This window comes from Procambarus clarkii, chromosome 11 (assembly GCF_040958095.1).
Source record: "Procambarus clarkii isolate CNS0578487 chromosome 11, FALCON_Pclarkii_2.0, whole genome shotgun sequence".
NCBI classification, from domain to species: domain Eukaryota; kingdom Metazoa; phylum Arthropoda; class Malacostraca; order Decapoda; family Cambaridae; genus Procambarus; species Procambarus clarkii.
In genome coordinates this window covers 42,077,466-42,097,655 of record NC_091160.1, presented here as the reverse complement: position 1 = coordinate 42,097,655, position 20,190 = coordinate 42,077,466, and the positions used below count along the sequence as shown (strand labels likewise).

The 20,190-nt window shown below is 43.3% G+C and overlaps 1 protein-coding gene across 2 annotated transcripts; it reads right to left on the bottom strand.

Moving 5' to 3' along the window:
- Window positions 1-1,384: 1,384 nt before the first annotated feature.
- LOC123758467 (RING finger protein 145) lies at window positions 1,385-16,757 on the bottom strand. Of its 2 annotated transcripts, XR_011228086.1 has the most exons (6): window positions 16,600-16,757; window positions 13,731-13,901; window positions 12,610-12,785; window positions 9,467-9,625; window positions 2,931-4,696; window positions 1,385-2,830 (listed from the first exon to the last, which is right to left on the bottom strand). XR_011228086.1 is itself a non-coding variant. In XM_045742920.2 (5 exons), exons 1-5 carry the CDS (start codon window positions 16,628-16,630, stop codon window positions 3,026-3,028), a joined length of 2,208 nt encoding a protein of 735 aa, XP_045598876.1. In that variant the 5' UTR covers window positions 16,631-16,757; the 3' UTR covers window positions 1,385-3,025. The 2 variants fall into 2 exon arrangements, 1 of the variants encoding a protein (XP_045598876.1); XM_045742920.2 differs by having other exon boundaries at window positions 1,385-4,696.
- Between the last annotated feature and the right edge of the window lie 3,433 nt (window positions 16,758-20,190).

The following is a 20,190-nucleotide window of genomic DNA, read 5'->3' as shown; positions in this document are numbered from 1 at the left end:
TTTGTATCTGCATCACTCGTTCCAGAGGTTCTTCATGCAATAGTCTTGCTTTTTCACAAATGATGGCCTCTGAAACTATCACCCGCTAACTCCTTCTTGTGTATCCAAATTAATAATAACTTCTCAACATCCTCAAGTGTTTGCGTTCTGTGTTGACCAGACCACACACTAGAAAGTGAAGGGACAACGACGTTTCGGTCCGTCCTGGACAATTCCCAAGTCGATTGTGCTCTTGTGTTCTGTGTTTCGTGAATATTGATATGCCTTTTGCCACTTTAGCACTCAATGTCATTTTTCTTGGCAAGCACAGTGGATATCGTCGACATAGATTTGTTGTACTACCTAGCTAGATCAACAACCCGCACACCATCTTCATGTTTACAAATGATCTCTTGTTTTTCCTCTATGGTCATCCTCACAAGCGTTTTCTTGGGTTGATCCTTATCACTGATTTTCTTGGGCCCATGGCATCATATATAATAATTACTTTTATGTTCAAAAAAGAAATAAGCACAAAAATAATGAAATTCTTTACAGGCGCAATCGTCACTAAGCGGGCAGCTCTGGTAAATCGAGGTGGGGTCACCGTGCTACCAGGAACCATGGGCTCAGTCGACCCATACATGTATCAACAAAGCCGCAAGTCGAGGCAAAGCTTGTAAGTCGAGTCGCATTTTTAGACGAAATTGGGGTCGTAACCCAAAAAAGCCGTAAATAGGGGCAGTCTTAAGTCGAGGTGCCACTGTAATTATCAAATGAAGGTGCCAAGCCAGAGAGACTATGTAGCATTATTTTCACATGTGGTTCGTACAGTACAACAATGGTGCTTTTATCTATCACCTCCTGGCTTCAGTTTACTTTAAGATTCACTCTCAAATACATCATACAATATACTGTACCAGCTTGTACATATAATGATGCCATTACCTGTAAACGATTTTGACAGCTGTTCTATCACAGTCTGGCCTGGGCTCAACCAGCCTTGGTGACAGCTTAGTCTATGAAGCTGTTTGTCTTCACAAAATTCTTTTTTGAATATGTTAACTACATCTAAACCTTCTTCAAAACAAATGTCTAGCAATAACAGACATGCCATATCCCCCAGCTCAAGGTTTAAACTTACAGAACTTGTGCCTTTCTTATGGATTCCTCATATACGACCTCTCAATTTTTTTTTAAATTGTGTGCATTATGAATACATCATATTTTCAATAAATTATCTACAATTTGCTACAATAAGGTGGAAAGTGTGCTCCATGTGAATCTACAATGGCCAATTTATGAGTCAAAACAAACAGTCAAAGAATGATATAAGTCCCTAGAGTGTGCAACATGCGGGGCCATATTGGGTTACTGCAGCAGTGTTAAGTCACGACATACAAACTTTCTTCAATATTTTCTTTACTCAATGTTAATATCAACAATAGTGTTATTAAGTGCTTCACATTCAAGCTTTACAAGGAACTTTTGATTGAAGCCAAATACAGTATGTTTGTAATTAACAAGAATGAATATTTTATGAAAATGGAACTTGCACCATTTGAACATTATGATTAACAATGAATTAATAAACACTGATCATAAAGTGACATTTATCACATTAGAAAAGCTGTCACCCTTAATTTTGGGTAATTCTCACAAGAAAAACACCCACACTGGTGGTCAGATATAATGGAATGTCTGCTGAAAATTTCTGTAGTCTTATCAGAACATTTTCATTACACAATTCACAAGAATATAGTAATACGGTACTTGAGAAACAATTTATGGGGTAAAACATCACCGAAGTATCACACACACGAGAGGAAACTTTAAAGGAAAATTGTAATTAAGATAAAATATAGATATAGATATTTAGCCGTTCTTCAGAAAGCAGTTTAAACAAACATTTTAGTCAACAGACCACCAAGTAACTATGTACATTCGGAAGTAACAGCTATCCAAAGATGGTCACCCATTCCTCAAAAGGAACTGAAGGTTACGGTCAATTACTACTGTACAGTACTTATAACTAGCACAAAATATAATAGCTTGAATGTTCCAGTTTTCCTTCAAGACTAGCATGTCAAAATGGGTGTCAGTGAAACCCCCCGATGATGTATTTCCCCAGAGAGAAGAGCCTCTCCACGATGGCACTTGAGGGGGAGAGTTGTATTGAACTTGACCAAGTCCTTCAATGCTGAGCTCACTTGCCATACAATTCTACATGACATTTTTCTGCATAGATTGTGCACAACTGACCCTGATTTAAAATATATATTTGATGTATAATTTATTCATATATCAAATTTGAAAGAGACATTTTTGTATTGGTACATAACACACATTTCTCTTCTAGTTTTTAACATTGAAAAAAAGTTACATTGTCCAGAATTCCTGTAAAATGGACCATCAGTTCATACTTCAGTCATGCCTAGAAAAAACTGACTTTCCCAGTCACAATCCTCACAATGGATCAAGTTCCAGGAATTCAGTCCCTGCTGAACTAGGGTCTGCCCACCTCTGCCGATATCTGATCCAAGGACAAATAGTTGCAATACAGTAGGCAAAAGATTTTACACAACTCTTCCCTAGCGGTGTAGTGGTACTACCACACTCCCCCCGATGAGGGATTTCTCGAGGTTCAAGTCCTGGCCAGGGAGGACTGTCTGGACATCAATCCTTAACTCTTTCTCTGTTCACCGAGCAGTAACTGGGTACCTGGCTGTTAACCAGTGGGCAGGTTGTGTTCCAGTGTAAAACTAGTGGGGTAAGGCTCACCATGAGCTATGGTAGGGAAAAGCTCTCAGCCTGCTAACAGGAGTCAGAAGTAGTCTGCTCCTGTACCCACCTGTGTGTAAAACTAGTGGGTAAGGCTTACCATGAGCTATGGTAGGGAAAAGCTCTCAGCCTGCTAACAGGAGTCAGAAGTAGTCTGCTCCTGCACTCACCTCGTAAAACAAAGTGTAAGGAATAGAATTTTAATGACGGCTTTAAGCTCAGCTTCTCAAACTTTGTCAGCTTACTAATAACAAGAGTTGTCTTCTTACTCTAGAATATGACTAACATGTGCTTCCCCCGCCTCAATCCCTATCATTGGTTCGTGCAATGCATACCCATCTTGTAACTCTTCACCATCTTCCTCGTCAGTGTTCAAAAGACTTAAATCTTCATTCTCGCCATCGGGCAAGGGAATATTTGCCCCCAGTTCTGTCTCAATAGACTCAGGTGGTGGTGGATGGGCATCAGTGGCATCTTGCTCAGCATTTTCAGGATAATCTGTATCCTTAAGTGTGATGGGAGCATGACACATGGGACATTTATCTTGAACATACAGCCATTTGCGTAAGCATGGGCCATGGAATAAGTGATTGCAGTGTGTAGTTCGAGCTGAAGTCATTTCTGCGTAACAAATGGCACAGACATCATTGTGGGCTTGCAGCTGTTCTTGAGAAGCTTCTGGTAAGGCAGATATCTTTTTAGCTGCCTCTAATCTTAGCAAGAAACTCTTCCAGCCTTGCTGTAAACGTTGCCAGACATTAAAGTAACAGTGAATCAGCAACACAACAGCATTGATCCATGACCACTGACCTGTTATAGACTCCTTCACCCCAGCACCCACAACAAACACAGCAACAATGAACTCAAACACCCTTGTAGTAGCTCGAGTATAATAAACCAAATCATCTAATCCTGGCCATGGCTGTGCACAAACTGCATCCCATGTGAGAAGCACATATGTTGCCAATAAACCCAACACTTGCACAGAAGTCATGATGCTTGTGGATACAACAAGCAGTAGCCAAAAGTCTTGCTCAAATATCAGTGTGAACATATAAACCATGTATAGTGGAAGCAACAGCAACAGTAAGCACGCACTCACAGCACGAGCATGCCTGGATATAGATGCTACACCCTGAGCACTGAGGGCTAAAACTACTGGCTCAACAATTTCATACATACTTTGAACCAGTGACGAGACAACGATAAGCAAGATTATGGACAAAACTGCCAAGCGTTCAGGCATTGCCATATTTAAGAGTGAAGTCTGCACTGCCAGAAGAGCCATTGTGACACCCTCCGTCCAGCCCGAGTGAACAAGATCATCTGGCAGCGGTGCTGCTCCAGGACCAGCCGTGTAAGTTCTAGTAATGGATAAAATAATCCGAGAAGCGTACGAGACGGCGACGCAGGTGCCGGCCAACATGAGAGGCGTGTAGCAAACCTCGGCAGCACTCTGCACTATTACCAAATACCACATCTCACTCGGAGCCGAACTCGCTATAGATGCCGTACTCGCCGACCCAGCTGTTGCCCCACCCGTTACTGCTGCAGTCACACCAACCAGAGCACCACCAGGTGATGTTAAAGCTGTACCTGGCTTAGGTGCTACAGCTGTATTATGAGAAGGTAAATAATGGTTATATAGCTGAGTAATGAAAAGAATTAACCAGAAAATAAGCAACTGTATGGGAACAAACAGACGACTCCACAGAGTAATTATAACTCCTAGAGGTCCATATAGTTCAACCATTTCTACAAGAGTGCTGTAAATGTGCTTCAAAAATTTAAACACATGAGGAACACACAGAAATATGTACTGAACAGTCAAGAATATAACAAAACAGGAAGCAAAATTATGAGTGAGGTGAAGCTCCAGTACTGGGAAGCCAGCCAGGCGAGCAAACACAGGCACCAGATACACTAATAGCAGAATCTGAAATGATGAAAAAATATTAATTTATAAGTTTATGTAAATTCTTCAAGTCCTATATAACATTAATGCCAGTTTTATCAATACGTAATATTTTCAGCGTTAAAGAAACCAACGTTGAATGTAATGAAATGCCATTTACTGGGCGAGCCCCGGAGGCTCCCTGGAGCTATCGGGGTAATGTGCGATATATTAGACAGGGGCATTTGTCAATCAAGTTCGACCTACCGGGGACCATGAACCAGAACCTGGCCCCCTCAGAGGTTGCAGGGAGCAATAGCCCTGGAAAACCTCCCAGTGGTTGGGGGTTTTCCTTATCTGCCATCGACCGGGGTTAGGCACCCAGAAAGGTAGGCATAACAAAACAAACCCCACATGGTAAGAAAAGTACAACAAAAAACCAAAGAGAGGTAGAACTCCCTCCAATCCCAAGGAAACAAGCAAACGTCACACTCCACTGCCGTGCTGCTTGTCCGAGCAGGCCTTCCCTCCCCTTGCCGGCTATCCAAGACTCAAGTTTGGAGGCTAAGCCTCAAACAATCGTCGACCATCCATTCTGTGGACAGGGAAATGAACAGAGACAGGCCATCTGCCAGGATGCTGGACACTCTTCAGATATGAACCCCACAGAGCCAAATCCCGAGAAGGCAGCAGACAAGCCGACCAGCCCCAAAGAGAACCGCAGTTCAGGCAATGAACCACCAGAGAACAGTCCGAATGGAACTGGATGGTCGAATCCCAAGTGACCTAAACCTTCCGAACAGCCAAACCACCACGAACTCCAGCACTGTGCTGTGAGCCCGACGGAAAAGCAGACCCCATCGCCCCTGGCCAGCCTGGTGAGCACTGGTCACAAAGCCCCAGCCGAGGGACGACATGTCCCTGAACACATCGAGTGAGGGGCTCGGATAGGCGCCAAGGCACTGAACCCCAAAAACCCTGAAGAGGAAGCTCGCAACGCAGCAACCAACACAAGGCCCCTGAAGGACGAACCTAGCAATCACGAGAGAAGCGGAAGGTCCCCGAAGGAACCTGAACACACGGCGAAGCCAAATCCGACCCAGTGGGTAGACCAGCACGGCAAAGTTTAAACTCCCACACAACTGCTTGAGCAGCCACCCCCCTCAGAAACAGATGAAGGCAAGACTACAGCCTCAGCAATGCCTCTAGAGGGAGAGACATGGAAGTGTCCCAAACAAGACCCAGCCAGGACTGAACCTGGAACGGAACCAGATGGGATTTTCCACAGTTCACCAATAACCCGAACCCGACAAGCTTGGAAAGAACCACACTCCTGGTGAGCAGACAAGTGGACCAGCTGGAAGCCCACGTCAGCCAGTCATTGAGGTCGGCCAGGACCCAAATTCCTAGCAGACGCAAACGGGTCACCACGACCCGGCTAAGAAATGTGAATACGCAAGGTGCCAGATGCAAGCTAAAAGGAAGGCAACGAAAACAGTAAGCCTGATACCCCACCACGAAACCTAGCCAGTCCCTGAACCCCGAATGAATAGGGATGTGCCAATAAGCATCCTTGAGATCCAGAGACATCATCCAAGCACCCGGCTCCAAAAGAAGCTGGACCCGAGACAGAGTGGTCATCCAAAAGGAGAGGCAAGGAATCCAGGGGTTCAGACGGGACAAGTCCAAAATGAACCGCAGATCCACACAGTCTCGTTTCGGCACTGGGAACAGGCGAGAAACCCACCTGAGGGGATGGGGTCATTTCGACCACGCTCAAGCGCACCCACTCCAAGATAACCTGATGAAGCACACGGGAAGACGCCTGCCCCGTCAGCCCCGAACCCCCCGAAGGAAGAGCCGCCACCCAACGCCACCACAGGCCGGATGTCACAACTGAAAACACCCACAAATCGTGGGATCAAGTGCGAGCAAACAGAGTGAGCCTCGCCCCCATCGCCCTGTTAACAGGGCAAATTGCGAAAGGGTCAACACTCCTTACGAGAAGCTGGCCAATGAACAGAGCGATAATTGTACCGGCCAGACGACGCTGGCTTCGAAGGCATCGTTGGCTCAGAAGCTGGCACCAAAGCCTACCTTGACCAGCAGAACTCACGAACCCTGGCACGACCCTTCTGAGAAGACCGAGACCGGTCGCCCCAGAGAACCAACAAGTCCGACATAAGACGACAACTGGACGAAGCCGCCAGCAGAAACTGTGTGACAGCAGACTCCGCAAACAGCAACAGACAAAACTGTAATGAAAACCTAAGAGCCAGGGCCCAAGCGGATTCCAAAAAGAGAGAGCGAGCACAGCCTGTCAGCACATGAGGCGAGAAGCAAAGAACAGAGACACTGCCTCCTTCAGGATAGGCACAAACAGCTTCAACAGTGCGGCCGATGCTCGAGCCACTGAGGACAGCACCCCAGATGAAGGCCAGGCTCTCAATGCCTCCACATCTTCCTCAAGCCAGGGAGAAGACAGCTCAATAAGGGAAAGAAGTGCATGACCAAAGCCAAATGCCCATGGGTGCGCAAATCCTCAGCTACCAAGGATGCCGAAAGGGTAGGAACCTGCACGTGCAGCTGCACAAGGCCAATGTCCCGAGAAAGCACAGGGGTGAACAAGCAAGCATTAAGATGCTCCAACTTGCCCCCAGGTAAACCTGCAGAACTGTAGAAGTTTCTCGCCACTCAAGCGTGCGGGACCAACAAAACCTATGCCACGCCCCCAACAAAAAAATGGACAGACTGCCAGCCAGGAAGACTCTGGAACCTCTAAACGCACCCAATATGGGGAAGACGAACCAAACACAAATAAAGACAGATCCATCACGGAGGTGGAACCTGGGTCTCACAGAGGTATGCAGCAAGAGCCTCCCGAACCTCTTCGAGGGGAGATACGAGGCAGAAAACCTCTGGAAGGACGGGGTCGAGGAACCCAAGGGAGCCCGGAACCAAATCTGGGGAGGGGCCGACCCCAAATCATACAGGGAAGGGGGGGGGGTTAAGAAAAACCCTCCCCCTCCAACAACAAGCCCCACGAAGAGGGCACTAACACCTAAGCAGTGTCGAAGGGGGGCCCAAAGCCCCCAGGTCGACTCCTCCCCAGCCCCGGGATCCCCCAAGACAGGACCCGGGGCAGAGCAGTTCTCCATACCCTCTACCCATGAAGAAAAGGCTAAAAAGAAGAGGGCCTACTGGTGGGACCCAGAAGCCTCGGCAAGGGAAACCAGCTCTAATGCCTTTGTCCCCAACCCAAATGGGGCAGCCCCAGAAGCTGCCAGAGTCTCATTACCAACTAAACCCTGTCTCTACTCCAAAACCCTCAGATGTTTGGAAGCCGGAAGGAGGGGAGGGGGGGGACCGATAAGCAGGGTGAACAAAAGAGGAAGGACTAGGGAGCGCAGACTGAATCAAAGTCGAAGCAATTAACGCCCCCAGGTCCGGGTCCTTATAACTAAAGCGGGGCATCCGGGTGGGAAACCAACCTAGCGCATTGCAACAACCTGAACCTAGCATGCAACGTGGATGCTGCCTGTACCCTAACAGCAATGTCATCAGAATAATACTGGAGAACAAGCAGAGAACATGACTCGCAAGACTCTGGGTTAAAGGTGTCGTTGACCCAACAGGCAGCATGACCGAGGCAAAAGAAGTGACTGTTACCCTGAGACAAGGGCACACAGCAACCTTCGAACTTGCACAAGAGGCAGGCTGGAACTCTGAAGACGCATCCATAGGTCCACTGAGCCCCAACAGGGTTTACCAGGCCTGTAACCCGATTGCGATGGGAAGCTCGGGCAAGTTGTTTCTAACTGGTTAATACCCAAAGCTTATAAGGGGGAATATCAAAACACTGAAATCCATGCGATGTTTACAAGCATGGGGGCCTAGTAGAGGGCCACCAAAATAATAAAATTGGAACTACTGTATAGCCACACCAGGCAGACTCTGGCAAGAAAAAAAAAAAAAGTGCAACGTCCCCAACCGGCTACCACATAGGTAGGCAGGCTGCACAACACCTCGATGTCCCAACCAGCACAATATCATTCCCTACCCAAGGCTAAACAAGGGCCACAAAACCCCAGCTGACCCCAAGTGCGGGATAAATGCCGAGCAGCAAAAACCCCTACAGAAATAGTTTCCCAAACGCATCAGGGAAGGGAACCCTAACTAGCAAGGGCAGTACTCACAGGGCACCTAGGGAAGGGTGCCCCTAAGCACATGCAGCCCGGCACTGATAAGGACACCTGGCCGCCACACACACAACAACACTGCAGAGGTCGCCATGATGGCAAAATCCCACCTATGGAAATCGAGGCCAGAGAAGACATCCGCCCCGAACCACATTAGCTAACGAACTGGAGTGCTGGGTAGCCGGTGCGGGGAGGGAAGGGCTGCGCGGACCAGCAGCGCGGCAGTGGGGAGTGACATTTGCTTGTTTGTTTGAGATTGAGGGCGTTCTACCTTTCTATTTGCTTTTTTGTTGTACTTTTCTTACCACGTGGGATTTGTTTTGTTATTCCTACCTTTTTGGGTGCCTAACCCCCGTTGATGACGTAAGGAAAACCCCAACCACAGGATTTTTTCCACGGCCACTGCTCCCTGCAACCTCTCTGATGGGGCCAGGTTCTGGTTCGTGGTCCCTGGTAGGTTGAACTCCTTAGACTAATGCCCTGATCTAATATATCATACATTAGCCCGATAGCTCCAGGGAGCCGAAGGGACTCCCCACAGAAAAGTACGATCTTGCAATAAACTCGAAATGCTAGCTATTAGCAGAAAAGGAACCTTTAAAAATATCATTACCTTATCTTTATTGCACTCTAAGTCAAGGAAGAACGTTACAAATGTGGCGACAAGCGTGTGAAACACAATAGCTGCAACTTGCTGCCTCAGGTACAACGTTTCCATATCATTATGTGGATCAAACAATGACTTCTGCAACATCAGCATATTGGAGAAGCCCTGAAAAAACATTTATTCTTTGTAAAGGGAAACAACTCTACACTATGTACTTACTACAAAACATTTTGTAAATATCAAAAATTATCATCTTGCCTTTTGATCCAATATTAAGGAAGTGAAACACCACCTACTACAGTACTTGCTATGCTCAAATTTTCTTTTCATTCCAATTACTACCATACAGTACTATGTACCCTCTGAAATTGTTTACACAGCCGATTTAAACTTAAAAAATTACTACATCAGTATAATCAACAAGTACTTATTACCATTTGAATTAATGTACATATTTTAATCAATAATCATCCCTAGTCCAATGTAGCATTTAGTATATATTTATTCAAGTAGCAAACTATTTTTCCATAATCTCCAATATGTACAAATCAATTAAGCATTTGGAGAAATATTATGAATTTCTGAGAATACAGTAATTTTAGAGTGTGATTACTTTTGTGTATATGAAGGACATGTATGAATAAACTCGAGGAACAACAGATTTCCAAAACACATTTCATTTTCCCCAAGATTCTGTGGCTGTTGCTTCTCTTGCTCAGTGCTCAGCAGTACCCAAGAGGTGGGCATTAGCACTCGGGGGTATCTTGTTTGTCAATGTTCACTCTGTCACACTGGGATCTCATTCCTGGCTTGGTAGGTCCTCCTCACCTTCCAATGTCATTTTGGTTTCAAGCTGGTTGTGTGATATGAAGGTTGTTTATAGTCACCACTTGACTTCATATTGGGATCTTTCTTTCTTGACAAGTTAGACAAGCCACCCTTGACAAGTCACCCTTTTGCCCGATCTGCTTCTTGGGTTGGAGGGGGCACTGAGGTTTTCCCTTTTTCTCATGGCAGGCATTTTTAGGGGTCCAGCTGACCATATTCCTCATTTATTAACTCACCCCCCAAGGGTCTCTCTGAAGGCCAACTTCCAGGTGGTGTATTTCCCTTGTGGTTCTGGTCCTCTCCCATAAGCCTTACTTGGTGTTGAGGCCTGGGGAAGGTGGTTTCACCAATGGTTCGGTGGATATGGTACATGGCCTTTCTGCCCAAATTTGTTTTTCCTTCTGGGGCATACACGGATGGATCTTGGCTCTCTGCTGATCTCTATTAGTGTTTTTTCTTGAATGGATTTGCTGTCCCCAGTATGGAAAATAGTAGGCAGATTTCTTAATTTAATTTATCTTCTTACTAGCCTTTTTGGGGCACCAATATCAGGTGGTTTATTTCCAGTAACTTTCCAGTAATTTCTGCTCTGTTAGACTTGTGTTTTTAGCTATCTTGAAACTGTATTGCATCTTTTGCATTTTTTTTTTTTTTTTGCCAGCTTTAGCCAAGCCTGCTCTCCTTGGGTTTAGTGTGTGCACCTCTAATGTAAACATGCTCTAGCACTCTTAATATGTATTTGTCTCGTATTCCTCTTGAGAAGCCTTGCTCCCTTTATCTCACTCTAGACCATTCTCTCCTTCCTCATTTTGGGTGCTTTGGGCTTGGAAATTGCTTCCGTCATACATTTCCTTGGCCATCCTGTCTATTTCCAAGTCTTCAACATTCTGTCGGGGCCTTTGTTGCTGGAGGCATCATCTGTGTAACTAAGTGGACATCGTATTCTTCAATAAATAGCTTTTTTCACATTTTCATGCATAGTTCTTAATCCTCGCATAATTCTTCTCTCTCTCTCTCTGTGTGATGCCATTCCCAGTCATTTTACTGGGGATAAATAATGTCAGCTTCATTTTATCCTTCATGCACATGACTTACAATGCAGTAGTTTACTGCTCTACCATCATTTTTCTTTATGTTCTCTCTGGATGTTCTGCCCAGTCCAGGTCCCCTCTCTGCCTCACCTCTCACAGACAAGTTACTCCATTTATATTTCTTATGCTATTATACCTTCACTGTAGTATAGGGTGAGCAAGGAGAACCACTAATGGAACTAGCCTGAAACTAGAGTCAGGTGTTCCCTGTATAAGGTAGAGTTACTCAAACTCAAAAGTGAGGTGACCTACTCCTCTGACCCTCTAGTTTAGCAATTATCAACCACTGTGAAGCATCTGTAGATGTGCCGTGGGAATTTTGAAGAGGGTCGATCCTCCCCTAAACAATGACCATGGGACTGTGTTCCCACTATGGATAAAATATTTGTCAATGCAGATGAGGAGTCACAATAACGTGGCTGAAAAATGTTGACCAAACCACACACTAGAAAATGAACAGACGACGACGTTTCAGTCCGTCCTAGACCATTATCAAGTCAATTGCGAAACGTCGTCGTCTCTTCACTTTCTAGTGTGTGATTTGGTTAACATTTGTTACTCAAGATAATGCATTTTTTATTTATCTTGTTTTAGTTATTTTGTTTTTCTTAAATATTCAGTCATTTCTTTTTTCAGGGTTTATTAGGCTTATTATTAAACAACTGATGGAGTGCCTTGACCATTTTAGTGCCTGGTTCACTGTGCTGCGAGATGTAAAAGGTTGAAAATCACTGCTCTAGTTGGTAGGGTGGTAACCTTGCCTCTTAGCAGTAAGGGTAGTCTGTGTATTGAGTAATCAAATAGTCTTCAGAACTTGCTTGGTGATTCTCTGGTGATAAAGCTTTATTTTTGCTGCTACTTGAATTCTATGCCATACAGCAACGACATAACTATGAACTTGCAGAAAACTTGAGACGGGCTGTGTACTGAAATATAGAGTTATCCCACAGGTGCAAGGAACTAACAGATAAACCATTACTTGAGCTATGTTTAAAACTTACATGCTCTAACATCTACAGCAAATGAAAAAATCTTGAGATTAGTGTTTAATTCCAAGACTTCATTAGTCTCAGAGAATAAACTCCTCAGATTATACAATCATTCTCTTAAAAATATCCTCTGATTATACAATCATTCTCTTAAAAATATTCTCAGATTATACAATCATTCTCTTAAAAGTATCATTAAGAGAAGCATGAGAAAGTCATATATAAATTAAGACTACAATACCTGGAAGCTGACAGTGCCATAATCTGGCCACTGATTAACAAGGTGCTTTTCCCCTTCAATATAATAGTTGGAGAAAGTGTCTGCAGCAGCCAGCACAGCAATAGTGAGGTAGTGCATGTAAAGGCTCACTAGCTGCTCCAGGGGCAGCAGCAGCACCAGAACACCTTGGATCACAGCTGTCAACCAACAAAAACATTTGTAAGTTACAAATATTTGTTTGAACTAAATTGAACATTATAAAAAAAAAAAAAGTTTATTCAGGTAAGGTACATACATACAAGAGATTTTCCACAATTTGATAGATTTATAGATAAAGCTAGTACATACAATGCCTAAAGCCACTATTACGCAAAGCGTTTCGGCAGGATTATATCTAATCTAAGACTAGATATTCTATGACTGTAGGTGATCAAGAGATGTATCGCCATGGAGGCAGATGTCATGACTGGAAGAAAGTGGCATAATAAGTATTGTTGAGGCAATGAACATGGGGAACTGTAATGATTACAGAGAGCTGAATTTTACAGCATGATGGTGGAGCAATGGCAGTGTGGTGTAATGTAGTGGTGCTGTAATGTTTACCTCTCACTGTCTATGGCCAGTGAGCACTAGCTCTTTCGACACTACTTCTTAGTATCATTAGTGGCTTTATACAAAATGTAAAAAGAATATAAAAAATCAGATTCTATGAAATATTTATATCATATAAATTAATATTATTCATTTTTCAATATTTGCCCTTGCAGCTGCAAATGAAGGTGGTTGCAAACCTTTTCCTTTGAACACTGATGGTGAAAATATGAGTGGATGTAATGGTGGTGAAAATGACAAGGATTGTAAGCTGAGAATGTAGCTAACTGTGCATTCAGTGATGGTAGTACAGTACTTGGTGGTGGCAGTAATATGGTGGTGGTGTAGTTGTGATACAGCCCATCATCGAAACATGATTGTACCTACAGTAACTATTGGTCAAACATACAATAATGGTGTGTTGTACCCAAGAAAGCATAGTGTTTTGCACTATATGATTCCTGTACTCCAACTTCATTATATCCCATTTGCAAGGGAAACAATCTCCATTTGACCAGGCATCCAATGTACGGCAGAACAATAATACTCACCAAATATTGCAAAGCCCGATGACACAACATCTGCCCATGCTAAGGACCGAGGAATGCAGTTGCGGACATCATTTTGGTACCAGTAATCCAGAATTAAATACCCTGGTACTCTTAATATTACAGTTGCTATGGCTTCAAACTGTTCACCTTTCAACTTCCATCCTCTGAACCCTGAAAAAATCCACCGTCATATCATTTGAATACGTATCATCTCGACTTAAAATACTGTACACAGTTTGCAATTTAAAGCTAATACAAATGTGTAGGAAAAAAAATGTAAAATCATTTTACTAAATATGCATTACACCCATTTTCTGGTTTTTACTTAATTTTATAAGTTAAAGTATCAAAATCTTTGCAAAACCTCCAAGATTAGTATGTTCAAGTATGATACTGTAGATATTAAGAGAATATCTGGTAATCAACAAGATTGTTACTGTTCTTGATGATAGATGTTGCATCACATTACCTGGTCTAGCCAATCTGAATAACAAGTGGCAATAGTACAGTACTGTATTTCTGAAATTGGTAGCGAGTCATACAGTACTGTACTATCAAACCTTAATACCACAAGTTACAACAGATGGCATCTATCTTCATTAAATTCAAAATCTTACTGACATGGATTTCTAAATTCTGCTGCAAAACTCACATGGCAAAGTCCAAATGGTTAGTTACCACTCAAGGCAAGGGAACTATCAGGAGAAAGTGCTAAGCCATTACAACTACAGTATGTAGCACTTGGAATGGGGTCAGGACAAGGTTTAGGGATGGGACGGGGGGGGGGGGGAGGGTTCTGGGGGGGGAATGGTGCCCAACCACCTGTGGACGGTCGGGGACTGAACGCCGACCTGCATGAAACGAGACCATCGCTCTACCGTCCAGCCCAAGTGGTTACCACTGAGAATTTTATAAATTATTATTTTACAGCTAGAGCACATTACTGTACAGTACAGTATTACAATAATACACAATACCCCAAGTATCATTTAAGTTAATAAATGATATGATATTGGTATCATAATTTATTAAACTGTTAAGCTATACTGTATTTATAAATGAGTTCTTATTAGTTAATATATAAACTAAACAGTGCACTAAATCCACACAATACAACTGTAAAAATGCAATAACATTTCTGTCCATCCTAGACTATTATTAAGATAAATCTGGAAAAAAGTATAGTGAAAATATAATATACTATACTATCTGCTTCCCATTTCCTTTGCGACAACCAAATTTTTATCTAAGGATAGCACCCCAATACGTGAGGGGTAGGAACTGAGCAAGTCAAGTACAGTAGCTTTTTTTTTTTTGAGATGCATATAAAAGTTGTTACATTCTTATACAGCCACTAGTACACGTAGCGTTTCGGGCAGGTCCCTGGAATACGATCCCCGCCGCGAAGAATCGTTGTTACAACCAAGTACACATTTTACTGTTGAGTTAAACAGAGGCTACAGTTAAGGATTTGCGCCCAGTAAATCCTCCCCGGCCAGGATATGAACCCATGACAAAGCGCTCGCGGAACGCTAGGGGAGTGTCTTACCGCTGCACCACGGAGACTGGTGCAGTAGTAAGAACATTACATTGTTGTTGGCGAATGTTGAAGCTGTTATCCAACTTAAGATTAATCTTGGTGGATCGTACACCATGCACATTCCTACCAATGTCATGGGTCACAGCGTTTCTCAACCTTTGTACGCTTGAATAATTCCTGGTTAGACCTTACATAAACACACATGGATATCATTGTCAACTGAAAGGAGACAATTTGTCTTTGCTCTTGATACTGGTTAAATGAAAAAAAAAAATAACAAAAAGACTCAAAAATACATTTGCATATTATTAAAATTAGCCTATTTATCATTATTTCATGTAAAGCTCCTAGATACCTTGGGGGTTCAACGAAACCCAGTCGAGAAATTCTGGGTTAGGATGTCGGAAAACTCTAAGTTTCAGAATGTTGACCTTATAAAACTCTCACGTTCTACCACACCTCCCTCCACATTCTCAGAGTTCATCATTACAGCAGAACAGATAAGGATAAAGAGAGACCACTAGGCCTACATGACTATATTACTTGATGCCAAAAATCATTAAAAAAATATTAATTTTTTAATATTTCGTTAAACCGTTGCATTTTGTCAAGCACAGCATTGCCGGCGTCACGGTGCTCGGCCTCCACCACCCACCTGGAATTCTTACATTTTTATATTAATAATTCCTGTTAACGACGACAGGAAGCCCGTGTGTATACTATATAGGGGAGCTGGTCGGCCGAGCGGACAGCATGCTGGACTTGTGATCCTGGGTTCGATCCCAGGCGCCGGCGAGAGACAATGGGCAGAGTTTCTTTCACCCTATGCCCCTGTTACCTAGCAGTAAAATAGGTACCTGGGTGTTAGTCAGCTGTCACGGGCTGCTTCCTGGGGGTGGAAGCCTGGTCGAGGACCGGGCCGCGGGGACACTAAAGCCCCGAAATCATCTCAAGATAACCTCAAGATGGTGTGTACCTTTTAACACCCCCCCCCCCCCCAGGGTGTACCAGTGACCACGGTGCCCCTGTGCCCCCTAGTGAGCCCCTGTGCCCCGCCCAGGGTGCCCAGGTCAGCACCTGGTGTGGGGGTCACACACGGTCAGTCAGGTTAACCACTGGTGAGTGTGGCCAGTATATGGAAGGGTGATGAGAGCCTCGGCCTGGACTAAAAGCTCCTCAAATAAGGATAAGCATTTCCATACATCATCATTTGAGCCACAAAACCATTGCCTGTGTGTGAGAAGTGTGAGGAGTGAGAGTGTGGAGCGTCTCAAGAGGTTGAGAGGAGTTAACAAGGCCATTAGAGTGTGGTGGAGGAGGAGGTCTCACCCCGTATACGTCGCCTGAGACTGTAGTCCATGATGAGCAGCAGCAGCACCAGCACTAACTCATCACTGAGTCACCACACTCATCATCACCACTACTACTACACGCCGCCGCCGCTGCTCCTTCTTCCTCAGCCTCAGCGGGAGACTGGCCGTGACGTCACACTCGCCGCCTTGTCACACAGCCTTCCGGGTTCGAGCCCCGGCACCTCCTCCGGCACCCACAAGGCCAACATTGATCATACTCTCCACAGATGCCACAATTTGACACCAACATTGTAACATTTTGTCAAATTGTCTCAATGACTATTGCAAACTGTCTGTATACCGAGTCATACAAGTGTGTGTGTGTATGTCTCGTAACATATTACTTGTGTAAAGGAAATATATATATGTTTATCACTCACATATTGGGCAATATGTTTATTGTTTGTGATGTGTGTGTATATGTATGTATGAACACGTTGTACTAACCGGGATGAGAACAGCTTGGGGGCTGCCTCATTCCCTTTGTGTGTATTTTACCTCAATAAACTTGTTTCAATGTGAATTTCACAGTTAGTTTCTTTTCGTAGTGAGAGAGGTGTTTCTCCCCCCCCCCCCTAGTTCCCTGTGTCACTAACCATCCTCTCACATGGAGACATTACATCAACTTATAGCTAGTTTTTTCACATTAGGTCTATATTAAGGTCCCCCCCCAAGGTCAACTGGTGACCTCGCCCAGGATGTGACCCCACAACAAGGTCACTCCTCACTACCTACTGACTGCTAGGTGAACAAACGCATTAGATGATAGCAATATATATTAAATTTCGAAAAAATATAGTTAAACGACAGCAGTAATAATAATTATTTCTAACAATTACATAGGATGTGATTAGAGTGTATACATGGTAGGTCATAATTAATATTATTATTGAGCATGAAGTGAGCCAGAGAGGGAAGTGACCTCATAATGTGTGCCTGAATGAGGCCAGGAAGCTGCCCACACATCAAGGGTAACTCCTTAATTATACTTATAAATATACCTCCTGTGTAGCTCTATCTTATACATTTGAACACTGATGAACACAATACAACTAAATCTACAAAATTCGGGTACTGACGGAATCATTTATATACATATATATCAATATATAATATTATAAACATAAAGGTCTAGTACATTAGGACATCATAGCCTATAAAACTCAGTTTTGGGGGAGGCCAGGAGCTAGAGCCTGGCGGATCGGTCATTGATATACAGTAATAATTATGCTATAGTGAACGAGGTCACATAGAGAGACAATATAATAATGGTCCCGTAGTGCAATAGTCTACGCTCTCAACTGGGGATCCCATGATGAATTTCCGGACGGGATAGAAATGGTTGGGCACGTTTCCTTTCACCTAATGCCTCTGTTCACCTAGCAATGGGTGAAGAGTGGAATTCACTACCTAGGCACAATGGGTAGTCTGGCAGTGTGGCTACTATAATGGGATGCTTTCTGGGAAGCATCCTGTGACTTTTCTGGGAAAAGTCAGTATAATTGGCCTATAGGTCTTATAACGTGGCCTTGATAAGCGTATACAAATAAAAGCTTAATGTCTCTAACAACGGGAATTATTATATAGTAAGGACAATACACAAGTACGCTCTCACAATTACTACTGTCAAAACTAGAGCGGTTTTGCCTAACCAGAAGCCTCAGAAATTAGGCTTCCTGCCTAACCTGCCGGAGCCTCATTAGGTCTATGATGCGTCAATATTGTGCTGGTTTTAATTTTCCTAAACGGCATTGGCGGGGACAGGAAGCCTGCACTTACACTTATGGAAGTTCCCCCACCCCCCAGGGTCAACTATACTGACTCTCCACAGGGTGTAATTAACAGTTGCACCCACATACTCCCTATATATGAACACATGAGCGGTATATATATACTATAGTTGGTTGTTCAATGTTAGCTGTGGCCAGTATACGCAATAACAACAATTATAAATCAAGATGATAAAGTTAAATGACATTTATATAGCACAGTACATATATGACGACTCCTCTCTCCTGCTTATTGCCAAGTAACTGGTCTATTTTGTATTAACATAAGCTTGGGTACAGGAAGAGCAGCGTGCTAGCTGCTACCCTACTCTACATTAGGGAGTTGACCAGACCACACACTACAAGGTCAAGGGACGACGACGTTTTGGTCCGTCCTGAACCATTCTCAAGTCGATTGTGTCTACATTAGGGAGTAGACCATAGCTCAAGAGCCAGCTGTAAGTTCATCTAATATCTCCATTTACATTTGTTTAATTTGGCCACGAAAAGCAACTTTCCTGGGATCACACAGCTGCAGGGGGTATCAAAGTGCTAAACAGGAAATACTCATTCAAGATATTATAATACATATCAATATATATATATATACACATATAGAATTGTATGTAATCATATATAGCACTTGAATAAATAGACAAAAGCATGAAACAAAATAGTGTATATATATATATATATTCTGTATATATATATATATATATTCTGTATATATATATATATATATATATATATATATATATATATATATATATATATATATATATATATATATATATATATATATATATATATATATATATGTATATATATATATATATATATATATTCTGCCCGAAACGCTTTGCGTAATAGTGGCTTTAGGCATTGTATGTACTAGCTCTATCTATAAAGCCAACAAACTTTGTAAAATCTCTTTATGTATGTACCTTACCTAAATAAAAATTATTATTATTATTATTATTATTATTATTATTATTATTATATATAGCGGCACTTATACACAAGGGACAAGCTTCCTGCTCCTCCTCCCCCCCCCCCCCCAAGGTCACTATATAGGATACAGTGGCCGTCAGGATTAATAAAAAACTACTCGACTGTGTTGTTGTTGTTGATTAAGGATCAACATTGTGTTGTGTGGTGAGAGAGCAGAGTTGTTCTACAAGTGTTGTGTCTGGTGTTACTGCCTCCATCCACCGCTCAGGAAATTTGTCCCTTCATCATGCTCTTGTAAACGTTTGAGATCTTTATTTATTTTATCATTACACCATACTTATCTGAGTGGTAGTACTCCCGTATACCCCATGTTAAACGGTGGTGGATCCCATACCTATCATAGGAGTGCATATATTGCTCCCATACCCATCCTGTCAGTGATAGTGTACCCATACCCATCCTAGGAGTGATAGTATACCCGTACCCATCCTAGGAGTGATAGTGTACCCGTACCCATCCTAGGAGTGATAGTGTACCCATACCCATCCTGTGAGTGATAGTGTACCCATACCCATCCTAGGAGTGATAGTGTACCCATACCCATCCTGTGAGTGATAGTGTACCCATACCCATCCTAGGAGTGATAGTGTACCCTTACCCATCCTATGAGTAATAGTGTACCCATATCCATCCTGTGAGTGACAGCATACCCATTCTGTGAGTGATAGCGTACCCACTTCTGAAGTTGGGGCGTAGTGTAGGACCAGTCTGCCCTTCCACAGGAGTGTTTGTGGGTCAGACGTAAAAACTTGGACTGGCCTTAGCATGGAGTTCCCCAAACTTCCTGT